General features: G+C 35.8%; 1 protein-coding gene across 1 annotated transcript in view; it reads left to right on the forward strand.

The window, feature by feature from the left end:
- The window catches only part of VWDE (von Willebrand factor D and EGF domains), a 70187-nt gene extending 45714 nt beyond the window's left edge, over nucleotides 1-24473 (forward strand). Inside the window, exons 17-30 of the mRNA XM_032305605.1 lie at nucleotides 710-960; nucleotides 2026-2245; nucleotides 3768-3905; nucleotides 9260-9829; nucleotides 11461-11556; nucleotides 11638-11733; nucleotides 13407-13502; nucleotides 14080-14175; nucleotides 15410-15505; nucleotides 17848-17925; nucleotides 18043-18138; nucleotides 18901-18996; nucleotides 21496-21599; nucleotides 24182-24473. Coding sequence (XP_032161496.1) covers nucleotides 710-960; nucleotides 2026-2245; nucleotides 3768-3905; nucleotides 9260-9829; nucleotides 11461-11556; nucleotides 11638-11733; nucleotides 13407-13502; nucleotides 14080-14175; nucleotides 15410-15505; nucleotides 17848-17925; nucleotides 18043-18138; nucleotides 18901-18996; nucleotides 21496-21599; nucleotides 24182-24196 — 2048 coding nt within the window. The 3' untranslated portion in view covers nucleotides 24197-24473. The remainder of the gene's footprint in view (nucleotides 1-709; nucleotides 961-2025; nucleotides 2246-3767; nucleotides 3906-9259; nucleotides 9830-11460; nucleotides 11557-11637; nucleotides 11734-13406; nucleotides 13503-14079; nucleotides 14176-15409; nucleotides 15506-17847; nucleotides 17926-18042; nucleotides 18139-18900; nucleotides 18997-21495; nucleotides 21600-24181) is intronic.
- Nucleotides 24474-25644: the final 1171 nt, after the last annotated feature.

A 25644-nucleotide genomic window follows, 5' to 3' on the forward strand; every position in this document is an offset into this window, starting at 1 on the left:
AATGGAAAAGGCTGTTCTTCCAATCTGTTAAGCCAGTTGGCAAGGGAGGGAGCCATTTTTTAATGTGACAATGTAAAAAGATGTTTTAAAGCATTACTTGAGCACAAAAGGAGCACTCTCTGTTTTTTGAAATAACCAGAGTTCCAGCAAGTGAGCTTGGCAGCAGGAAAGATCTCTGAGGAGCAGAGGGTTGCTGTGACTCTGTGGCCCCCAGTTATAAAGGGGGAGACAGGTACAGTGAGGAAGAGTCAGGGGAGTCAAATGAACAGTCCAGACATGGTGGAGAGTAAAGGAGAAATAAAGAAAAGAAGATGCTGAGAGAGAAAGTAAAGCTGAAAAGGGTAGAGGACAAAGAAGAGTGAGAGAACAAGCACTGAGTTGGTAGACAAGGAGAGGTAATTGCAGACAGGAAAGAAGAGGCATCCAGTTTGGGGAATGCAGAAGTGTTTCTCTGTTCAAAGTGCTTTTACACTCTTGTAGCAAAGTTTGAAGTCTCGGACCTGTGAGTTACTTTTACATTTTCTCAGAATGCAATTGAGTTTATTCTGAATGTTAAAAAAAAAAAAAAAAAAAAAAAAAAAGGTAATGGAAGTTTTAGCTGAGTTTGAACTTCATCAGAAAGTTCCAGTAGGAGCTCTCTCTATTGTACTTTCCCTTTTCCTTTTTTTTTTTCTACACGAGTACAAAGTAAATGTTTTCTCTGTGACAGACAACCAACCCCCAGTGATTCAAATACCACAAGACAAATTGCAGACATTTTTGGGGGAGAACTTTATGTACCAGTTCATGGCCTTGGATCCTGAAGGTTCTGACATCCATTTTACCTTGGACTCAGGTCCTGAGGGAGCAAATGTTTCCTCTACAGGACTTCTCACATGGAAAGCAGAGTCCCAGACTCCACAGCAATTCACTTTACTCTTTAACGACGACTGCAATGCTGAAACGAGAGTCACGATTATGGTAATATTTATCATTACATAAATGCCACTGAATTAATTAGCAATATCGGTATCCATTTTAAACTTGCAATATAATCCTTAATTTGTGAAGAGGAACTAAATTATTCAACATTTCATGGAAAATTAAACTGCCAACATACTGTTTTTGTCAGAATTTAAAATCTTATGGAGATTCTCAATTCTAGAGCATGGAGCTAAAGGATCATTTTCACCTGTACTTAACTATGATAAGGATAAAGAATGCATTCATTTCTGCCTCTCTGAAAGACCTGTGCTCAACCTAAGGTTGATAATTATACCCTTTCATTCAAGCAAAGTCATTTTTTATTGACCATTCTTTAGATATTATCAGTCATGAGCTGTTAATACTATTTTTTTTTTTTTTTTGCACTGTATATACTCGACATTTGGGACACACTCATACAGAAGTAATGGTATGAAGTGCAGTTGTGTACAATTTCATGGTAACCACAGAATTCAAGTGACTGTTTACTCTCTGTATTTTGGGATAACTCAGGGGCCTGACTGCTTTACTTCTTACGGATTTTTGTTCCATTTGTGGTGCGTGCATTATAGAAAGTGATCAATCATCTTGGAACATTTTTTTTTTAAGATTTTATTTACTTATTTGTCAGAGAGAGTGAGCACAGGCAGACAGAGAGGCAGGCAGAGGCAGAGGGAGAAGCAGGCTCCCTGCTGAGCAAGGAGCCCGATGTGGGACTCGATTCCAGGACGCTGGGATCATGACCTAAGCCGAAGGCAGCTGCTTAACCAACTGAGCCACCCAGACGTCCCATCTTGTAACATTTTTAAAAATTATCCCCAGCATTTATATTTTGGCTATGCTTTTGAAAGTTGGCATAATTACTTTATTAACATATCTTTTTAAATAGTCTTTTACATTAAATATATATATATTTTAAATTGATTAATTAATTAATTAATTTTGTAAAGCTTGTGGTCTGGTCTTGTACATAAACATACATACCAATCAAAATTTCTGGAGCATAAATTGAAGTTAATTTTATTGAAAAATAAAGCATCTTACTTTTTGTTTCTTTTGGAGGTGACTGTGAAGTCTTGTGATTGCTTGAATGGTGGATCATGTGTGTCAGACAGGAAATTTCCTCCAGGAAGTGGAACGTACCTGTGCATCTGCTTGCCTGGCTTTGAGGGGGTTCTCTGTGAAGTGAACGTCACTGAGTGTCAGTCGAACCCCTGTGGCCTTGGCAGGTGTATTAGTGGATTTCCCAGTTATTCTTGTGTATGTCCGCCTGAACTCAAAGGTGAGTTTTGGTTCTTCATGAGTGAAATTAGTATGTGATCAGATTAGAAAGGAAAGTTCTGTGGCTTTCCAAGTAATCTACAGATTGCTCAAGCAAGTGTATGTTCCTAAAGATTTTAATATACACTTAAAAAGTGTAGTAATAGTCATCACAAATACATTTGCTACCAATATCCTTTTATTATTGTACATTGCTTACAGAAACTCTTATAATTTTGCCCATTTTTGTCATTTTAATGGCAATGTTCTATGGCTGTGTTGTATTTTGCAGGTTCCTAAACATTTCTGTCTAAATTTGGTAGGTAAAGTATTTAAATGTATTCAATTGAAATATAACATGGGATAATGAAGAAGTTTGCCATGGGAAATGTAAAAATTATCATTTAAGAAAGGTTGATAATTCATTTACTTAAAAGATCATGATATAAAGTTAGAGTTGAAATCAAATCAAATTTGCTAACTCATTAATTATCCTCAAATGTCTGATTCTAGAAACCTCAACTAAGAGTATGAATGATACCTTTTAATTTCCCAAAGCTTTTTACAAGTCATACCACTATTCCCTCTAATTTAAATAGATACAGATGTTAAATAAATAAATGTGTAATTATTGAGCTGCAGTTTATTTCCCTGAAGGCATCTATTTTAACATAAAAATGTTAGAGGTGCCTGGGTGGCTCAGTCAGTTAAGTGTGCATCTCTTGATTTCAGCACAGGTCATGATCTGGTCTTGAGATCAAGCCCCACATTGGCTCTGGGCTCCAGGAGGATTTAGGCTTGTCCCTCTCCCTCCTCTTTGGCGCCTCCTCCTGCTCAGTCTGTCATATAATAAATAAAATCTTAAAGTAAAATCAAAAAATTTATCATTTGGGACTGTTAGGCTACAGACTACGTTTGAAAGAATTCAAATGTTGATTGTTTCATGGATTTTACTCTAATGAGTAAATGACTGAATATATTCATTCAAATAAGTTTTTGAACATTTCAAGGAGAAACACTTGATCTCAAAAAATTTTACTGAGGAAAGACTAACTTTTCCTAGCATGCTATAAAATTTTCATGGACTTTCACAGCTAATGCAATAACTGCAGTAAGGTGTCCTTAAGCTAAGATGACAACCATTCTAAGACCTTTTTAAAAATTCGTGGAGTGTTTTTAACAAAGTAAAAATTGCTGCTCTAATATGGTAAATTTTTTTTCTTAAAATATTAATGGCTTTTTGTCTTCTTTTTTATAGGGAAAATCTTATGTACTTGAAGGGTCTTGTTTAATGTTAAAAAGAATCTAATTAATGACTATGTTTTACTCTGTTGTAAATTTTAAAATTAGTACATTCCTCTTAATATATTAAAGCTTTTCTGAAGTTTGTAGGGCATACCTTAATGTAACAGAAGTAAAGATATCTTTTGGAAAGTAAAAGTAAAATATCTTCAAGTAAAAGAAATCAAATAATGAGCACTTAACAGGACACATAATGTTTTTCAAAATAAATAATTTGAACTCTCAATTTTTATTTTGTTTAGGCAAAAATTGCCAGGAAGATGTTGATGAGTGTGAATCCAGGCCTTGCTTTCCAGGAGCAGAGTGTCTCAATACCTTTGGCTCCTATCACTGTGGTGCATGTCCTAAAGGATTTTATGGTGATGGGAAAATATGTCATGGTAAAAGTCCCTATTTTCTGCCATGAAGTATTTTTTGCTCCATTTAATTAATCCAAATCCCAGTTCTATTATATCTTTTACTCCTGTATTCATTCAGTGTATATTCATTAAGTGTCATGCACTAAGCTGGAGGTGGAAGATGCAAAAATAGGTTAGACATGCCCTCTGACCTAATGGGTTTGAGTATGATACCAGGGAGTCTGATGTAATCACCATAGTTTAATATGGCGTTCTATGTCTGCTGATAGAAGTGCCTGCAGAGACTAGCAGGAATACTACGCAGGGAATCCTGTCTACCTGGAGGGATAATGAAAAGTTTTTTAAAAAGAAGAGTCATTACAGCTAAATCTGATGTATCCAATCAAGAGAGAAAAAGCTTTCGAGGCAGAAGAAATATCATGAGCAAAGGTGGAGAGGCATGTAACATCACAGCACACGTGGGCACTATGAGTAATTAAGTGTGCTTGAAATATAGAGGGTAAGAGGGACTGCTGCAAGAATTAAAGCTGGAGTCCTAGCCAGTGGCCAGATCACTGAGAAACTGTGAGAAACACAATACAGTTTACAGTCTACTCAAAAGCAATATGGAGGATGGACCACTTATGTGTAAGGAACTGTGTAATTCTGAAGGTGGGAAGAAAAGCTAAGACAGTATTACAAATAAACAGGAAAGACATGAAGATATTCTGACCTTGGAGGAGGAGGTAATGGTTGAAAGAAACACTAAAGGAGCAAGGTGATGGTCCATGGTTAGTGTTTGGGATTAGCATGGAGAGGGAAAGAGAGTTACTAAGTGCCAAGTGCTCAGTTTAGGTGAATGGGCATGTAGAATTGGCTTTCATATTGCTATGCACTAAATAGTGTCACCTGAAAATTCATATGTTGTGTCCCAAAACCCCATTGTGGCTGTATTTGGAGTAAGCAGTTGAATGAGGTCATAAGGGAGGATTGGGATCCAATAAGACTGGTATCCTTAGAAGAGGATACACTGGAGAGCTTCATCTCTCTCTGCCATGTGAGGACACAGGGAGATGGTATGGGAGCCAGGAAGAGACTTTCACCAGGAACCAGATGGGCCTGCACTTTGATCTTGAACTGACTACCCTCCAGAACAGTAGGAAAATAAACTCCTTTTGTTTAGGACACTCAGTCTATGGTATTTTATTAGGCAGCCTGAGCTGACCAAGATATGTGACACACATGACATCTAAGTAAGAAGAAGGGGTTTTGGAAGGGAAAGAATGAATTCAGTATGGATACACAGGGACTGAGGTGACTCCAAGTGGAGCTCTGGAGGGAAGATTAAGTTAAAGATACAGTTCTTAAGGTTATCAGTCATGGATGAAATTACCCAAAGAGAACACGAAGAGAAAGGAGGACAAAAATTGGTGGATATCAGCCTTTTAAAAGCTTAAAAGAGAAAAGTTAATTATAGAAGACAGTGTCAAAGAACTGTATTTTGTTACCTATAAGTAAGTAAGACCTCATACTGATGAAAAATAAATCACTTTGTGAGTCAGATTGGAGTGGGCCAGTCTAGCACTAGAGGTAACAGATTTAAGCCTAGTGCAGGCTGGTAAGGGGAATTCCCTACTATCTCAGCCACTCACACTTCCCCTTCAACACCCAGTTCCAAATACTCAACAGTATCGTACCCTTCACTGTGTGCACTAAAGTGATCTAAGATCAGCCTTTTGCAAACAGAGACTCATTCCCTGAATAAAACCTGTATCAAGTGGAACTTAAGAGGAAAACAATTTGAACCATGTCCCACTACATATGAGTGATTAATAAGTTCCTTAACTCTGTCAGAGGCATTTGTGTATTTAGGAAGATGCTTGTTAATACAAAATAATTCTTTTTTCTTATTGGTATTGTTTACTTGTTTTATGGCAGACACTGATTATAAAAGTCAACACAGCACAGTTTTTATTCTTTAGATTGCTGACTAGAAGAGGAAAGAGACACATGAGTCAATATCAGGGACAAAACTCTGTGGGAGAATATAGATGGATGAAATTGGTTGGGTGGGTATGTGACTATAGGAACACCTGTAGTCACATCTGGCTGCCATAACAGAATAACAGATAGGATGACTTAAACAACAGAAATTTGTTTCCTCAGAATTCTGGAGGCTGGAAGTTCAAGACCAAGGTACCAGCAGGGTTGGTTTCTGGCTTCTCTCCGTGGCTGACAGATGGCCCCCTTCTCATTGTGTCCTCACATGTGCACCCTCCTTGTGGCTGCTTCTGTTCTTAAAAGGACACCAGTCGTATTGGATTAGGGCCCCACTCATGACTTCATTTAACCCTAATTACCTCCTTAAAGGTAATACAGTCACATTTAGAATTAGGGCTTTAACATAAATAAATTTGGGGGACACAATTCGGTCCATAATACAAGGATTTGCTGAAGAGGAGACATTTAAGCTAGCTCTGTAATCTAATTTGTGAAGAGTTCAATCCTAGTGACATTTTTATTCATAGCATTTTGGTTTTATAATCGTGCAATCTGTTTTTCATGTATACATCTGCAGTTGAAACACAGTTTTTACATGAGTCTACCACACATACTGTAGTTCTTACAAGTTCTAACAAAAGTGAAACTACGGAAGAGTATGGTAAAAATGCCATACAGAGAGACAGGCATTTTAAGTCAACAAATAGAAATGCCTCTGGTAAGTAATGGTCTTGCTAAATAAAATCAAAGGACAAGTAATACCTCTCATTTATTTTCCAGAAGACAAATATATTTCTTCCTTAGAAATTTTTCCCTTTAGAAAGATTGCCTAAGATTATACAATGCAGTTTACAAATTATTCTTTTTCTTTCTAATCCGTTCACTCCTTGGCTTATAGTCTATAAAAATGATGCATGTTGTATAATGAACAAATGATATCTAAGGTGATTTCTGCGAGGCTTATGATTATAAGTGACCATTTCAAAGTTACATTTTACAACTCCCTGGTCATTCAACATTGACTTAAACCCTAAAGACTAGAAGAAACTCATTATTTCATTAGGCCTTTTCTTTTCCACAGTGCTATCCTTATAACTCTTGATTTATTCAATTAATATTCTGATTGTCTTCACAATGACCTTACACATTTTACATAAGCTTTCTTTATGGTTTTGCATTTTATATTAGCTATTCATCTTGCAAGATTATCACTGCACTTATTTTGCAAGATATCTTTATCAATTACTGTAATATAGGAAAACTCTTGATTTTAATTTATTCATGCATCCAGTTGCCTTATTAAATACTCTACACTTTTTTTATAGTTGATTCTTCTTCTTGGTTTTATAAATAGACAATACCTCTTGCCAATAGTGAGTTTGTCTCTTATTCTTACTTTCTTATTATAATAGTAATTATGATTTAATCTATATTTATGATATGCCAGGACAAATATTTATATACTGTGTCATTCCATCTTCTCAATAGCTATAGACAGTAACAGTTATTATTTCCATGTTAGTCATCTGTACAGAGGCATAGATGGGTTAAGTATTCTGTTCAGATATATACAATTTGTAAAAGAAGAGAGATTTGAACATGAGCAGTCTGACTGCAGTCCCAGCTCTCAAATTTGAGCCCCCATTGTAATGGCTGGACCTCCAGTGTGTAGGCAGGGAGTAGTTTTTAATGATTTCAATGGAAATTCTTCTCATGTTTCACCATTAAGTATGATATTATGGTAGGTTTCTGCTAGAAACCCTTCATCCAGTTAAGGGATTTTCCTTTTATTTGTTGCTTTCTCAGAATTCTCTTTAGATTTAAGTTAGAAGTGGTTTTTAGGGGCACCTGGGTGGCTTAGGGTGGGATTGGGTTCTCTGCTCAGCAGGGAGCCTGCTTCCCGCTCTCTCTCTGCCTACCTGTGATTACACTCTCTCTGTTAAATAAATAAATAAAATCTTTAAAAAAAAAGTGGTTTTTAAATTTTATCAAATGGTTTTTTGGCATCATTTATGACTTGCTATAATTTCTATTAATGTTTTGTTAGACTAACTTTTTTAGAATGTTTTCAGGAGAAAATTTTATCAAATTACTTTTTTTTTTTTTAAAGATTTTATTTAATTATTTGACAGAGAGAAATTACAAGTACACTGAGAGGCAGGCAGAGAGAGAGAGAAGGAAGCAGGCTCCCTGCTGAGCAGAGAGCCCGATGCGGGACTCGATCCCAGGACCCTGAGATCATGACCTGAGCCAAAGGCAGCGGCTTAACCCACTGAGCCACCCAGGCGCCCCTGTATCAAATTACTTTTTAACATTTTATATTTTCTTTATATTATAATATCATAATGAAATTATGTAATGTAATTCGGTAAGTAGAAATACAAGTCAATTTCATCCTGATGTTGTAGTCTGTAACTACACTGCTTCATTTCATCTGGTAGTATTTCATTGAAAATGTATATGTATTTTCATAAATGATACTGACTTTAGGATTATGTCACTTGATCAAATGTTTATAAAACTTTTCACCTCGGGGTGCCTGGGTGGCTCAGTGGGTTAAGCCTCTGCTTCTGGCTCAGGTCATGATCTCAGGGTCCTGGGATCAAGCCCCACATCAGGCTCTCTGCTCAGTGGGGAGCCTGCTTCCCCCTCTCTCTCTGCCTGCCTCTCTGCCTATTTGTGATCTCTCTCTCTGCCAAATAAATAAATAAAATCTTTAAAAAAAATAAAAAATAAAAAATTTTTATCTCTTTCTGTGCATTGCAAGAATTTTATACAATATTCTTTCCTTGATAGTTTGGTAATTTTTTTTTCTATTGGATCATCTGTCTTAGCATCCTATTTAATGACTTTTGATTATTTTAGATTATTTAGATTTAGATTATTTTTGTTTCTCTCATTGCAATTGTTCTATCAACTCCTCTGGCTCTTCTTCAGTCAATTTAATTATATTTTGCAAAAAAATTTTAAGTCTTCATTTAAAATTATACATAGTACGTTTGTATGATTTAAAATTTGCTTCAGATTATTATTATGAATTGCTCACATGTCAAGAATACAAACGTGAGCAATTTCCTTTGCTTTGAGCCTCAGTGTATGAAGTGGTCAATAAATGTTTGTTGGCTATTTCTAACTCTTAATAAAATTATTAATTATTGTTCTTTAACTTTTACAATGTTTAACAGTCTGGGTACCTGATATATCCAAACAGATTGTAAATTCTTTGAAGGCAGGAAGTGTATGATGACTTCTTACTACTGCATGGCTCTTAGTGTAATGGCATACATGTGATAGGCATTAAATAAAGGAATGAATTAATGTTAAATACTGGGGAAAGAGCAGAATATTAATAAATGTTATTGACTGACATTTCTTTTTCTTTTTTGGTTCTTCAGATATAAAATTTCAGTCACTGTCAACAGATCATTCATCATCCGGTGCAAGCTTTACCCACAGGCCTGCCACTATCAAAAAGTTCTTGAACACAACCAGTGACATCTCGCACTTCTCATTAAAATCAGTTACAACTCAAATGAATAATTCAAAAAACATTATTTCCCATCAGATACCAGGGGTTGAACAGGCGGATCATACTATCAGTACAAATTTCAGTCTGGAGGAATTGGGAGTGTTGACGAAAAACCATAGTTCTTTAAGCATCAACCCAAATGGTTCCCCTGGTGAAGTAAAGGATGTTAAACAGAGCACTATCCAGACAGAGGCTGGAGGGAATAATTCTCAAATTAACAGGCCTGCCAAAGGTTACACACAGTATAAGGATGGGTTTGCCTCATCGGTTACTAGAGCCATCACTATTTTGCCAGAAAAGCCTGGATGGACCAGAATATCAACTTGTGCTGAATCACCTTGTTTTCTTGGTGTTTCTTGTGTGCCAACCACAGATGGTCACTTCCAGTGTGGACGCTGCCCCCTTGGATATTATGGAGATGGTATCAATTGCAGAGGTAGTATGAAATTCTTGAGAAGATGCAAAGAAACTATTTAGTTCACATTTAAGTGATTAAAAAGAGATGCCTCTCTATTCTCTCTATTAATTTCTGCTTATTCCATTTAGTTCACCAATTTCTATTCATTGTATTTATTTATTATTTATATATATATCTTCTTCATATTTCAAAAAAAGTTAACATGGCTGTTCCTGAGTTATTTTTAAAAATTAAATCAAATAGTACTATAACTATATAATATATTATAAATATGGTTTGGGTACATGCTGTGTTCCAAGGTTTATAGACACATTCTTTATCAATTATGTCATATAATCCATAAAGACTCTGCACATGGACTATTTATTTTTCCCATTATCTGGATAGGAAAGGCAAAGCCTTACAGGGCTAACTGACTTGCCTAGCATTAAGCAGATAAAGAGAGAAAATAAGGCTATGAATAACATTGTGGTCTGGATTCTTTTCAGCTCGCAGTGGGCATTTAGCACTTTAAATTACTAATTTGTGTGTATTTGCTTATTTGCATAAACTGGGTTTCTCTATAATTCCTCCAGCTCTTGAGAATAAAACAAGTTGGGCATCACTTTAATTTTGAAAGGAGTGTTTGCTTCTTTTCACAATTATCAGTATTGTTTTCTTTGAGGCAAATCAAATTTTTGGCTTTGATACTGCAGAAGCTATTTTGTGTTGTTGGTATTTTGTTACTTTGTTTTGTGTTATTTGTGTTTTGATTTATTTGAGACCAACTTAATTAAGCAATAGAGCTGTTGGGGTATGTATTTCTTTGTTCTCAGTATTACTGAGAGGTACTTTTTCTGTTTGTTTTTTGTTTTTTTGTTTTTTTTGTAGGAATAGTGATAATAATAACAACTTTCTTTTTTTTTTTTTTTTAAAGATTTTATTTATTTATTTGACAGAGAGAACTCACAAGTAGATGGAGAGGCAGGCAGAGAGAGAGAGAGAGAGAGAGGAGGAAGCAGACTCCCCGCTGAGCAGAGAGCCCGATGGGGGACTCGATCCCAGGACCCTGAGATCATGACCTGAGCCGAAGGCAGCGGCTTAACCCACTGAGCCACCCAGGCGCCCCAATAATAACAACTTTCAATACTTACATGTTTATAATATAAAATGTCATATTATTAGTAAGACAAAACAATCATACATTTTGTTTACCTCAGAAAAATGTTAAGTGTCTAATAAAATATATCAGGTAGTTAAGCTCAAGGAATATAAGCCTATAAACTTATGACGTGTTTCTAGCCTCTTGCTCTTTGAAATTCTGATTATTCCCACTATTTACCAACATTTGTCTGATTAGTTTCTGAAACTTTATTGACCTCTGGAAAAGTGTAATCCCATTTATGGCTAGCAGCACCTTCAATATCAGGCTTTGCTATGGGAGTAATTACCTCATATGATACTTATTTTTGACTATTAGTCATGTTTCTCAGTCACTTAGTAGTAAAACAAATTCAAAGGGAAAAAAATAATTTTATAGATAAATGTGATTATTGTTCAATAAGCAGCCTCGGAATTTTCAGAGAATTTGACTTTTCTTATAAGTAAGTCTATGGGCAACATGTGTATATTGTATCAGCAGTTCAACCTTTTTTCCTTGATTTTTGCAGCCATTTGTAGACACCCATGTGGAAAAAGCAGGGAGTGTGTTGCCCCAAACATATGCAGGTGTAAACCTGGCTACACCGGTTCTAACTGCCAAACTGGTAGGTACAGCACTCACTAGTTTGCATAATGAATTTAATTGATAATGGGCATTTCTAAAACATGAGCTTTATTTTATACAGCTATATGTCATCCTGATTGCAGAAACCATGGAAAATGTATTAAGCCTAACGTTTGTGAATGTCCCCCAGGGCATGGCGGAGCAACGTGTGATGAAGGTGATCATTCAAATTAAAAATCAAATAAGAAGCAAAATAACACTATTTTCTTTAAAGCTTTTTAGAAAGATAATTCAGTTTTGCAGTGTCTGTACTGATAAATCTTAATGCTGGCAGGGAAATCTAAGCTTTTTAATGTTTATTAAAAATAATTTATTTGAAGCTTCCTAAACACTTAAGTTTCTAAAATTAGGTAGCCAAAGAGTAACAGCTTATTTTTCCTTGGTAAAATTGTCTTCAGAAGTAATATTTTTGAGATTTAGTTATAATGTGCCATATCCCAATATGTATTTTAGTTTCAAGCAGAGGACTCCTGATTCTTGAATGACTTGTCAGACATGGCTCCAAGAAAGTGCTAAATACCAAATAATTAGAAGATATTAGGTGGTAAAAAGAATCCTAAAAAGTGATTTTTAAAAACATGTATACAGGGACAGCTGAGTGGCTTAGTCAGTTAAGCGTCTGCCTTTGGCTTAGGTCATGATCTCAGGGTCCTGGAATTGAGTCCCACATGGGACTCTTTGCTCAACGGGGAGCCTGCTTTTCCCTCTGCCTGCATCTCCCCCTGCTTGTGCACTCTCTCTGTCTCTCTTTCTCTGACAAATAAATAAATAAAATATTTTAAAAATAAATAAAAAATAAAAACATGTCTATAGCTATATAATTTTTTTTGGAATCTTGAGAGTTTATGAAATGGCATTTTCAAATGGATAATATTTTAAAAGGACATATTTGTTATCTTTAATATAATATTCTATTTATTATTTATTTATTTTTTTAAATATTTTATTTATTTGACAAAGACAGACACAACGAGAGAGGGAACACAAGCAGGGGGCACGGGAGAGGGAGAAGCAGGCCTCCTGCCAGGCAGGGAGCCTGATGCGGGCCTCTATCCCAGGTCCCTGGAGTCATGACCTGAGCCAAAGGCAGACGCTTAATGACTGAGCCACCCAGGCTCCCCTTAAATAATATTTTAAAGAATATCTTTGATAGATGGTACAATAACTATGAACAAGCTAAGAGCCACACTAAATACTTCCATGACAAGGCATAGTACAAATTAACAAGGCATAGTACAAATTAACAAATTAAAGTAAATCCAGAGTGAACTAATAGAAACAATATCAATGATGATGAAAATAATTGTGGAAATATAGGAGCATTCCTTTTTTTTTTTTTTAACTTTATTTATTTATTTGACAGAGAGAGAGATCACAAGTAGGCAGAGAGGCTGGCACAGAGAGAGGAGAAAGCAGGCTCCCTGCTGAGCAGAGAGCCCAACTCGGGGTTCAATCCCAGGACCCTGAGACCATGACCTGAGCCAAAGGAAGAGGCTTAACCCACTGAGCCACCCAAGCGCCCCAAGAGGAGTATTCCATTTTTAGGGCAGGAATGTGTACATCCAGGTCTCACTCTTCAGAAGAAACCCAAGATGATATATTTACATGCTAACCAAGAGTTTTATAAACCAAAACATGCTGATGATTTGTTGGTGGTGTTAGAGTATAAACTTGTATCGTCAATCCCACAGAGCTAAATTTCATAGTAAATGAGAACTGAGTTTACTATAAACTGCTGTTAGAAGAAAGTGTATTGTGCTGTGATTCATAAATATCAACTGACCTTTTCCTAATTCAGAGCTGACTTAAGAACATAATCTGTGTCTGCAGAACACTGTAGTCCACCTTGTCAACATGGCGGCACCTGCTTGGCTGGAAATCTCTGCACTTGTCCTTATGGTTTTATAGGACCAAGGTGTGAAACAAGTAAGCAAAACTCTCTTGCAGCCTAATGTAAGGAAACTGCTCCTTTGAGTAGTTGGTGGCTTTAGTACTAACTAAAATAAACCCAATGCCTACTTAAAGGACATATTATTCATGATTTGTTCTGACAGTTCTCATTCTGCATATCCCTGGGAGCCCCAGGTGCCAGTACTAAGAAAAAGAAGTTTGTTCTTGGAAGCAACTCCCTTCTTGACCCTATCCATGACCATTCCTTGAGATAATAATAAGAATTCCAGTTTGTTGGTTTGCATATAAGTTTATCTTGTTTAATTTAGATCTATGATTATTTTCATTACTAATAATTTTCTCAATCAGCGAACTCTTGTTTATCATTCAGCTCAATGATTTCCTTCCTTCCCCAACTCTATGAGCAAAAAATAGCTGAATGTGAGAATCAGAGACCATTTAAAGCCAAAGAATAAGCTATTTTTCTTTTTTTCTCTGATCTTATTCATTAGAGGATGTGATTGGCAATTACAAGCAAGCTAGGTAATAGCCAATAATATGGCCAGTTCCAAGCCTAATCTACCTTGCTTTTATTTTTATTCTACGACCTTAGTGGTTTGTAACAGGCACTGTGAAAATGGAGGTGAATGTCTTACACCAGATACCTGCCAGTGCAAGCCTGGCTGGTATGGACCTACTTGTGGTACAGGTAAAATCAGAAATATGTTCAATGAATAAATCAGCTAAAACAAATGTAAAGTGCACCGGTATCCTAAAGACCAGCACCCCAAAGCATAACACGAATGTGATAAGACTGGTATGAAGTTTTATTAAAAACATGCCTTTTGTCTTGATTCTTCTTCTTCTCCTATCAGACCATAGAATTTCAGCTTTACTGTTATCAAGACCAATCAGTACTTTTTTTTTTTTTTCGCCTTTGTATTTCCATCATCCACTTGCCTCATAGTGGAGAGAAATCTGTTACATTTCCTCGATCTCTTTCAAGTTTTCTATCACAGCACAGACATTCTGTTTCATGAAACATTCAAACAGTTAAAGGACACCATCACAGTATTTGTGTCTTTATCACAATATCAGGCTTACTTCTTTGCCAGCATGTTCGTGGTTATCTATGAATAATCTAAGCCATTGTGATCTAATGACTTTTCTCAACATAAATTTAATTTAATGCTTATAGCTTGCCAACTCTGTGTGAAGCATGATGCAAGGGGACACAAAGATCAATTTGATTTTTGCCCTGACTTCCAGTAGCACATCATTAGTGAAGGAGACACAGGATACACTTATTCAAAAAGACTATGATACAAGTTGGATTATAATAAGTAATGTAATAGCGCATTGCTCCTTGGGAGCAGAAAAGACAAAAATTCATTCTGGCAATTACACTTTGGAAGAAAATAGTATTGAGGTAGGCTTTGGAGGATGAATAAAGTCTGGGTTGAAAAATGGATTTGGGGGTGACTCTCAAAGTGGAACAAAAGTAAAGAAGCAAAAATAGAATGCTTTTGAGCATGCCAGGACTTGAACGCAGTGTTCCTGTTTGAATTAGGAAGGAGACTTAAGGAGGTACACATGTGGCCCCATGTATTTGAGCAGATTAAAGACCATCCAGTTAGTGCTGTTGACGTGTCTTCCAATTTCCCATCATTTTTTCAGCTTACAGAGGGCATTCTGAATTCTAATCATAACCTCCATATTCTTAGCGTGGTATTATTTGTAAACTTAATGAACAGACTCTCAAAGCTATTATCCAGTTATTTCATTCCTCTTATGTTTGGCAAAGTCAAATTAATTATAGGTTATGGGTTTTACTTGCAGTAAAAATAAAATATTTCATTATGCACCATTTTGTACTTTAGTGCAGCTTTCATTTTTTAAATAATAAAACTTTTATGGTCTCTCTTCCCCCTGCTGTTCATTAGCTTTGTGTGACCCTGTTTGCCTCAATGGTGGTTCCTGTAATAAGCCAAACACTTGCCTTTGTCCAAATGGATTCTTTGGTGCACAGTGTCAGAATGGTAATTATTCTTTCTTTCTTTCTAAATAAAAAGGGAAAGGCATAAACAGAACTCAGAGTAAACCTAAGACTGGTCTCAAAGGGGAAGATGCCATTTTTTTTCTCTCCTTCCTGTGATGTTGCTGTTGTGGTCACCGAATGATCAGATCATGGAAATGTATGAGTTCTTATGTAAAATATTTGTATTTCTTCCCCATGTATTAGGCTCCCGCCTCAGCACTTGGCTGGGCAGTTTTGTAGGATCAAGGTGTGAACCAAACAAGCAAAGTTCCCTTGCAGTCTGCTGTGTGCCGTGGTGCCATTTTTATTGCCCTCACAGCCAAAATGCTTGATTTGTGGCCAGTCCAATGTCCACTATTATCTCATGATCTCTCAACTTTAGTTTTGTTAAACATTTATGAAAAGCTATGCACAGCACTGTGCAAGGTGATAGGGAGACAAAAAGATGCATCATTTCCCCCCTTCATGTCCTGCTATTTTAACACTTCCCCTGTTATTATTCTAGTAAAAAATCTGTAGCATTGCTATCAGCTTGTCCTGAGGCTGACATTGTAGGCATGAATTAATGTCAATAAATGAAATTTAAAATGTATTTTCTACATCTTCATATCTTTGAGTTTATGCAAAATGCAGAGTAGATTTTTAGTAGAAACATGTCAAAACCTGTCATAATTTAATTCCTAAAACCTATACTTTCCTTGCCATGTTATACTTTAATGTGATTTCATCTCTTTTATTTGGAGGTTGGCTAGGATTCTTAGGTTGCAGTCGAGGTAGAAAAGAAGGCATTGCTGAAGTACTAGGTACACAGGCATAGCAAATGAGTTTTTCTAATTAAGATTTTCTTTAAGGAAACGGCTTGTGAAATGGGAAGAAGTAAAGACTAAATTAAGGCAAACCTTGAAAACCAAGCAGCTACATCTAAACCCGTATTTGTGATCTGTAGGTGTAGTTTTGACTGAGAACGTTAAGAAGGGAATAAAAAGCTGATAACCCCCATGCTCCTTGCTGTCGATGTAAGATATAGTGAGAAAACGTCTCTATAATTTATATTCCAACCGAGTAACTGGGAAAGGAGGAAATCTCTAAATTATTAAGTATTGCACTAAAATGCATTTGTTGAACATATGTCATGCTAGCAGGCTTTGGAGTTAAGTAGCCTCTAAAACTTCTAGCTGGCATTGATTTGGGGATTGACTTAAAGTTTCCAGGATCAGACTTCCTGAATTTCGGGTTTGAACTAGACAGTTGACATAAGGAGTCAGTGAGACATACATACTGTAAGTGCATGGCTAGCTACCAGAAATAATAGTACAATTGTTTTGGGGGGTTATTATTTTAGGGGAGGAGGGGGAGGGCAGAGGTAGAAGGAGAGAGAATCTTAAGCCGGCTCCATCAAGGGCAGAGCCCACTGCAGGGCTCAATCTCACGAGCCCGAGATTCATGACCAGAGTTCTTGACTCAAATCAAGAGTCGGGCACTTGACCGACTGAGCCCCGCAGGTGCCCCAGTACAGTGGTCTTTAGGACATGCTGCAGAAGATGCAGAAGAAATAAAAACATGATCTTTATTATCATTTAGGGAAAAAATAAGTTTTAAAATTTCCAGGCAGGTTTGCTTATCATTTTTTTTTAAAATAAAGGCATTTAATTGTCATTTCTGGAAGAAACATGAAGGAATAAAAATCCTCTCATAAAAGATAATAAATACTAACTTTTAAATTCCATGGAGCAGAATCATATACACAGAAAATACTAGTACAGTGTAGTCAAGGTTATCCAATAAACAGTCCTAACAAAGCCAAGGAATTACTGTTAAAAGGACTTTTCACTAAGCTTTCACAGAAATAAGTGACACATAAAGCTCTGCCTTTATGACCTCAGCAGGTGTTCAAAAGTCAACTTAAAATTATTTTCCAAAAATCATGTGTTAGATTGTGGAGATTTTTCTAATTTCTACAGGCATAGATACATCTCTTATTTTGAGCTAGGTTTTGACTTATTTTCTTGGTTCTTCCCCAATCATTTCACTCTTTACTTTCGAGAATGGTGAAATATAAGACTGGGTTTGTAATTTAAGCACTATAGTAGCAAGATGCCGTTTGTTATGAACAGTTCATCGATACATTTCAAATTGTGCTAATCCACAGGCTGCTGAGAGCTATGAGCATTGGATTTTATGATTTAGAAAGGATGATTTTAATGACTTGCAGTTGTGATCTTTTATTTTAATAGCATATTTTTCTGCCTTATGGCCCCATAGATAACAAGCACATGAGGCAATATGTAATATGTAATAATCAGAGATGTAATATTCACAGATTGCGGCCATGTGTTCTTTCAGCTCTCTGTCACCCTCCCTGTAAGAATGGCGGACGCTGCATGAGAAATAACGTGTGCGCCTGTCGTGAGGGATACACTGGTAGGAGATGCCAAAAAAGTAAGGCACCACTGAAGGTATTGCCAGCCAGAGGTAAATCCAACACATGAAATAGTAAAGGATTGCTACTTGAGGGCTGTTTCATTCTTTTCCCTGAAGGTATCTGTGATCCAATGTGCATGAATGGAGGAAAATGCATGGGACCAAATGTTTGCTCTTGTCCTTCTGGTTGGAGAGGGAAACAATGCAACATAGGTAAGAGGAATACTCTTAAAATGTTAAAGCCTCATGAGAACACAAAGCAGAATTTACTACAAAGAGCATTTTCCTTGTTTTTGTTGTGTTTTGTCTTTGTTTTTTATTGTTTTTTCCTACATTAGGGGATCCCTTTTTGAAATAGAGTAGAATAAAAAGAGCTCTGAGTTCATTCTCTTAGGTTAGCAGAGAAAGAGAATGTTCCGGATTTCCAGTCTGTCCACTATAATTGCCAGGATAAATGACAAGTCTTTAAGTCCCATCTCCTTGTCTTATGTAGGGGGCAGGAGAAGGTGTAAAAAGTTACTGATTCCTTGACCCCATTTCAGACCAGCCAATTCAGAACCTTCCAAGGTAGGGTGCCACTGCTTTTAAATCTGGCTGGGTTTTGAGGTGATAACAGCTCTCCTCATTCAAATATTTCATTTTTTTCTTTTTATAAATTACCATTTAAAATTACCAGCCATTATAATCTATTGGTCAAAGTGAAAAAAGAAGCAACATAAATGCCCCCAAATTGAGGAAAAGTTAAATCACCACACATCCGATCAGTGGAATGTTATATAACCTTTAAAGTCGCCTTATCCAAGAATCAGTGTGACATTGAAAAATATTCTTGCTAAAATGTTATGGGAAAAAAATCTCCTTTAAATCGTTAACTTTTAACTGGTTCTCTTTTCTTTGGTGAAATTTTTTGTGGTTTATTCATGAGTATTTGACTAGCAAAATAAATTTTTAACTTGTTTATATTTCTCTTTGCAGCTGTCTGCTTTCAGAAATGTAAAAATGGTGGTGAGTGTATTGCTCCCAGTATATGCCATTGTCCTACCACATGGGAAGGAGTGCAGTGTCAAATACGTAAGCCTACAGAATTTGTTACTCTATTTTCTGAACCTGAATTTGTTACAGTTATTGAGCAAAGTAGTGTGAGGAGAAATCATAGAAAAAACAAATCCCAGCATGCTGACCCATTAAAAAAATGGTTTTAGAAATAAAGAAAATCTTCTTCATTGTCATACCCATTTAAAAGAAGAAAATATGGTAAAATATATTAAGATTTTATGTGACACAGGTAACTTCTAATTGTGGTCTGTGCATTGCCTTTGAAGTTCTTTCAGGTGTGCTGGAGATGGTTTTTAATATACACTTTAAATATTTTTTTCATATTATGAGAAAAATACATATCAATCATGAAAATCATAAACTATATTAAAAAGTTTTAAAAACTAAATTGTCCCTGATTCTACCACCCAGAACTAATTCCTATTATGACTTTAATATGTTAATACATTTCCCTTAGTTTTAGTCATGTGTATTACATAGATGAGTTCTCAGGGTATTGAGGAAAATCAAATATTATATAATTTTAAAATGTATGAAAACTTGAAATAACATGTTAAAATATTAACAAAGATTAACCGAATGGGGGAAAACTGGAAATACCCCCCAAATATTTTTTCTTTTAAAGATTTTTATTTATTTATTTGACAGAAATCATAAGTAGTCAGAGAGGCAGGTGGGGGTGAGGGGCGGGAAGCAGGCTCCCTGCTGAGCAGAAAGCCTGATGCAGGGCTCGATCCCAGGACTCTGAGACCATGACCTGAGCCAAAGGCAGAGGCTTAACCCACTGAGCCATCCAGGTGCCCCTCCCCCCAAATATTTTCAAATAATCAGTACTTACATCATTTCAAAACTGGTAATATAAGTGCATTATAAACTGAAAATACAGTTACTAAACTGAACCATGTGATTTTACTGGAAATACCTGCCCTGTTTTTTTTTTATGTTTTATGACCTACACTTGTTTCCATGTATCATAGATTCTGCATATAACTCCCGTGACTCTCTTACTTTATTTTATTGGTAATACCTATTATAACTTACACATTTTTCATCTTAAGAAGATATTATCAAAGAATTCACCAAGTGCTAGTATCTACTTAAGAAGTATCTGCTCAAAAATCAATAATTCTCTTTGGAAATTAGATGTGATAAACCGCTAAAAAAAAAAAAAAATGAGCTGCTTATTCTGGAAAGAGGGCTATGTGGTCCACAGGTAAGAATGATGAGATGTTAAAAAAGTGTCCGAAGATGCCCCAGTGAGTGTGGGTTGAGGTACTCTGTAGCCTTATGATCTGCACTCTAATTTTGCGCCTTGCAGCACTTCTATATGAATTTTTCAAAGTCCCCATTCTCAAAATGTTTTATTTCCAACTGTCCAGAAATTCTGAATATTGACATTATTTGAACAAGATGTCTTATTGCCATCTGCTGGAAAGTTATTGTAACAAGTATTCAAATCTATGATGTTTGTGATGTGAGAAGTTCTTCCTTAGCTATGGTACCTTGTGCATTACACAACCTGCCCAACTATACCCAACAGCATGGTTAAAAACATAACCTTTTAATGTTGCACTTATACCAAAGTGAATATTATTCTTGGGTTACACAAACTTTCCTAATGAGCTATGGAAGCAGATATCTCTCTCATGAAAAATAACTGTATTGTATGTAATTTTATATTATACTTATTTTCACTCAGTATTACTTAAAAGCATTTTCCATGTCCTTCAAAACATAATTTTGAATAAAATATTAAGTTCCATAATATATATAATATAATTTTAAATATATAACATAATTTATATAATTCACTTGACTTTTGCCCTTCTGTTGTTTATGTTATTACTCTGACAAACATTTTCTGTCTGTAAGTGGATAGGTGATAATAGAAACAGATAATAGATGATAATATAGGTGGATAGAGTAGGTGGATGATAGAAAAATAGATCGATATTGAGGTATGTTGAGATAGATATAGGTATATATAAGTTTCCCGAGACGAAATTTTTAAGGAAGAAATTGCTAGTGTAAAAATGTTTAGGAAGTGTCTAAAACAGTTATTTCACATTAAACTTCCAATGATGGTATATTAAATTGTCAATTTTTCCATACACTGGCTGGTACTGAATTGTTTCTTTTAAATTCTTGCTAAATTAATAAAAAACAAATTATGAATGCTATTTTATGTTTCTAATTTGAATCTCCTCTCTCAAGAAAGCAAAACGTACACCCAGTGTTTAAAATGTATCCAATGAAAATTCTCTTCGCTTTAATAATATCTTTAAAGAATAGTGAAACTGCTGTGTTAATTTCCGGGTGTTTTGTTTTTTTTATGTGTATGATGACTATATGGGTGTGCTCTGACCACACAAGGATGGGAGTGTAGTTGGCCATTCATAAAGTCTTACAACTATTTTATAGTTGAGCTGCTGAATGGCTTCTGACCATTAGCATAGACTACGTCACAAGCATTGGTGTCAAAGGATGTTAATGGTCAAAATTTATGTATTACAGCAATTTGCAATCAAAAGTGTCTTCATGGAGGCAGATGTGTATTTCCCAATGTGTGCTCTTGTCGTGATGGATATTCTGGAGTCAAATGTGAAAAGAAAGTACAGGTATTTTAAATTTTAAATGGAAAATAAATATTGACATCTATCTACTCAGATATTCTGCTTAGCAATTGATACCTATCTGTTAATGTTTATTTTATTTCCAAATTAAAAAAATATGCAAGGATTTACTATGTGCCCTCAAACTAAAAATAATATCATTTTTGTGTCATGATAGAGTTATCTTCTTATTCAAAAGTTTGATGTGCACTTAAGGAGTTTTAATGTATAGGTGTAATGTCAAGTGTAATATTCTATTTCATGGCATTGGAGCCGAAAGAGAGCAAATATTCCCCAATATGGACTTAAGATACCACTAATTTATATTTTGGTCAAATACTAGATAAAAAGACTACCTTCATCCCTCCCTCCATTTTTTTTTTTAATCTACTACTTTTATATCCACTGCTTCATTGATTTGAGGATGGGTTGTGTGCCACTAAGACCTTGTCTATCTTCATTCTTTTCCTGGACAGTATTTCTTTCTCTTTATTTGCTCCCCCGTCCATTTCAGGGGTGCCTGGGTGGCTCATTTGGTTAAACCTCTGCCTCCTTGCTCACCAGGGAGCCTGCCTGCTTCTCCCTCTGCCTGCCTCTTGCCCTGCTTGTGTATGAACTCTCTCTCTCAAGTAAATAAATAAAATCTTTAAAAAATAAAATAAAATCCATTTCATGGAAAGCAATAAAAAACTCTTCATATCATTAGAATTAGGATTTATTTTTATTTTAAAAAAATCAAGAAAACAAAGGAAAAGTAAACACTTTCTTAGAGTTTCTGATATTGCCTCACTCTTACAAGGCCAGTGCTGTAGAAACATCTATTTTTAAAGTTTTCATGATCAAATCTGTGCTCATAAGATCAAACTGAACTTTACTTTGTCTCCAATCTTAAGTTTCTGAATATCTACAGAGATCTCAAAAATTTCTTAATCTATATTAGTTTTAATATAAAAAGCAATTTTACACACTTCAGAAGGCCCAAGTGTTGTGAATATCAAAGTATGCTGGAGTGCCATAATTTGAAAAATGATAAGGAATTTTCTTTTTGAAGTGTGATCCAAGATCAGTCTGGCTCAGAGGCAAAATGCATGCACACGTGTTTCTACTTGCACAGGTGTTCGGCCTGGATGCGTATGGCCTCCATTGTGAAAACAAAGCAAACAAGCTCATGACAGTACTGTGGTTTGAAAACCAGAAAACATAAATTATGGAGTACCTCTTGGATCAGGTGTTGTTAAGAACAATAAATGTAAAAATGTGAATTCCCTGGCCTAAAAGCAGTGTACACATGTATTATTTTATTTAATTTGGAGATTTTTATGGCATAGAAAACCCTATGACCTCAAAAGCTTTCAATTTCACTCCGACATACCAAACTAGGTGACTTAGCTATAACCTGTTTTTATCTATTTCTTTACTACCTAAATCCTTCCTTTACTACCTGAATCATCCCCACTAATGGTACTTCTGAGATTGCATCTGGAACCACATTAGGGAAGGAAAAGGAAAACAAAGAAGAGATTAGCTCAAGGATCCTATGTCCTGCTTTCCTATATAATCAGCTCTTCTAAATCCTTGACTTTAATTCTCACTTGAGTTTTACTCTGTTGCTCATTGGTATCGTCGCTTCATTTGCTTTGATATATTTCTATGGCTCCAAAACAGAGGATAAAAATAACTTTCTTTTTAATAGGAAACAAACAAATAAACAAGTACCATTATGAGCATTTACAGAACCTTCCCTGACTCCTCCCCACTCCTTTCCTGCTTCTTGGCCCTTCCTCCACCATCCTGAGGTACTGGGGGGAAAAGAATTGGAAGATAGTGACTGAGTTGCCAGCATTTCAATGAAAACAACAACAAAATGAGAATTACTAGCTAGAAACAAAGGACACAAAGAAAAGGGAAATTGGGCGAAGGAGGTGCTGAAGAGGGGGAGGTTTATGAAAGACTTTCAGAGGCTTCTGAACTTGCTGCCCAGCTGCTGTAGTTACAATTAGCATTGGCCCTGCCGCTTGTTCACACTCTATGACCTTCAGCAAGGCATTGAACTCCTCTGAGCCTCAGTTTCTTCATCTGTACTGTGGTGCTAGTAACACCTAATCACAGAGTTGTTAAAGGACTAAATAGGTCGCCGCAGGTGGCTGGTATGTAAAAGACACTGTGTAAGTTGGTTAGTTGGTTATCAGTTATTACACTGAAGAGAAGAATAGACATGGAGAAGGAAAAGAATGAGGAAAGAGACTGGAAAGAAACGTTGCCATGAATTGAAAACAGTCTTTTCCTGAAAAGTATCAGGGAAAAAAATGTACTGGGTTTTATTGAGCAAGGCTGTTTCTTGAGTGTAACCTTTGGTCAAGATGGAGTCATGTAGTCTCTAAGCTTCATTTAGTCACAACATTTTTCATATTTAAATATGATCTGGATTAGATCTCAGTTTCATGAAAGCAGTACTTAGTCTCCAGTGGCAAACACAGAAGCAAGAGCTTTCTGTATCACGCCAGAGAGAAGTAGGTGACAAATAATGAGCAAGGGTTAAACAGTTTTCTAATATTCATTGAAACGTGATTTCTCTCTTCTTATTACAGACAAAACGCCATTAATATCAAGTATGTGAATCACAAGCCTGTCATAAGAATGAAATTTTTATTCAGAAAAAGCTGAAGATAATTATTTGAAGTTTATTTGAGCATAACTTTAAAAATTATTTTAAAGACTGAACAAACTAATAACATATAGAATGATCTTGCCTATCATTGTTAGAGAAAAGCAAAGAAGAAATCCAGGTAATCTGAATGGATTTTGAAATGTGATTTGATATTTACTTATAAAAATGATGTATCTGATATTCAAGACATTCACATTATCTAATAAACTATTTCCCAGTTCTTATGTGATGGTGTCTTTATCATCAGGGATCAGTCAGCATAACTGAAGCTATTTGATGTATTCAGATATATAGTGTTTAATGCAGAATTACAAACTCTCGGGACTCTTGGAAGACCTGGGGGTGAATGTAGGGAGAGAGGGAGATAGAGGTCCCAAAAGCAGCTGCTGAAAGTCAGAGAGGTAGATATTGAAGATGCTAGCCTAAAGCACCAAGCAGATGCTTTTCATCTTTCTTGGAGCTGCTGCAGTACTTGAGAATCTTTAAAAAACTCCAACTTCTCAAGCAAAGCAGGTCATTATAAAAAAAAAAAAAATCTGTTGGAAGGCCACTGTGAATCTTTTATCTATCCAAATATCTAGCTGCAAACACCTTTGAAAAAATAATGACTTCCCATTTCCATCTTATGTCTCCCTGGAAAGCTTTTGTCATCAGCTTTTGTCATCAACTCTAACCCAGAACCACACAGGAAAGGGGATTCCAGAAAAAGTAGCTCTACCCTTACACAGAACTGACAGTCATGAAGAGATGATAGTGAGCTAACATAGGACATACCGCGCATCTTACTGCTTTGGACTGTATTCCAGATACTGAAGCCATCATTTTTCCATGATGAAAACACCATATTTACTTTTGCCTGTTTTTCCCCTCCAGTCTTTCTGTTGCTCTGACCTGTACATTTCTGGACAAGGTGGAAAAAAGAATGAAATTTTGATCTTAGAAGACTTACTTGGTCACTGTGCTGATATGTAAAAAGAACATGAAGATGTCTGTTTCATTTTTCCATTCTTTTGGTACCTTGATCTATTTTGGTGTAGAAGCAAGAGAAAAACTATCACAAAATCAGATCCTTCTACAAATACCAAAGGAGAAGTGAAAGCTAAATAAAAGCAAAATTTAATGGCATTAATTATTGGGGAAGTGGGTAATATCAACAGGTATATACATATAATTGAAAGATTTGTCTCAGAGATAAAAATTACTATAGGTTATCTATAGTTATAAATCTTTCCTCTCCTATCATACTTGACCTCACACTGTTTGTCTTTTTTCAGAAAATATTTTAATGTTTTTAAAAGATTTTTACTTTTTTATTTATTTACAAGAAAGAGGGACAGGGGGAGAAGCTGACTCCTTGCAAATCCCAGGACCTGGAGATCAAGA

The sequence above is a fragment of the Mustela erminea genome, chromosome 11, assembly GCF_009829155.1.
Source record: "Mustela erminea isolate mMusErm1 chromosome 11, mMusErm1.Pri, whole genome shotgun sequence".
NCBI classification, from domain to species: Eukaryota; Metazoa; Chordata; class Mammalia; order Carnivora; family Mustelidae; genus Mustela; species Mustela erminea.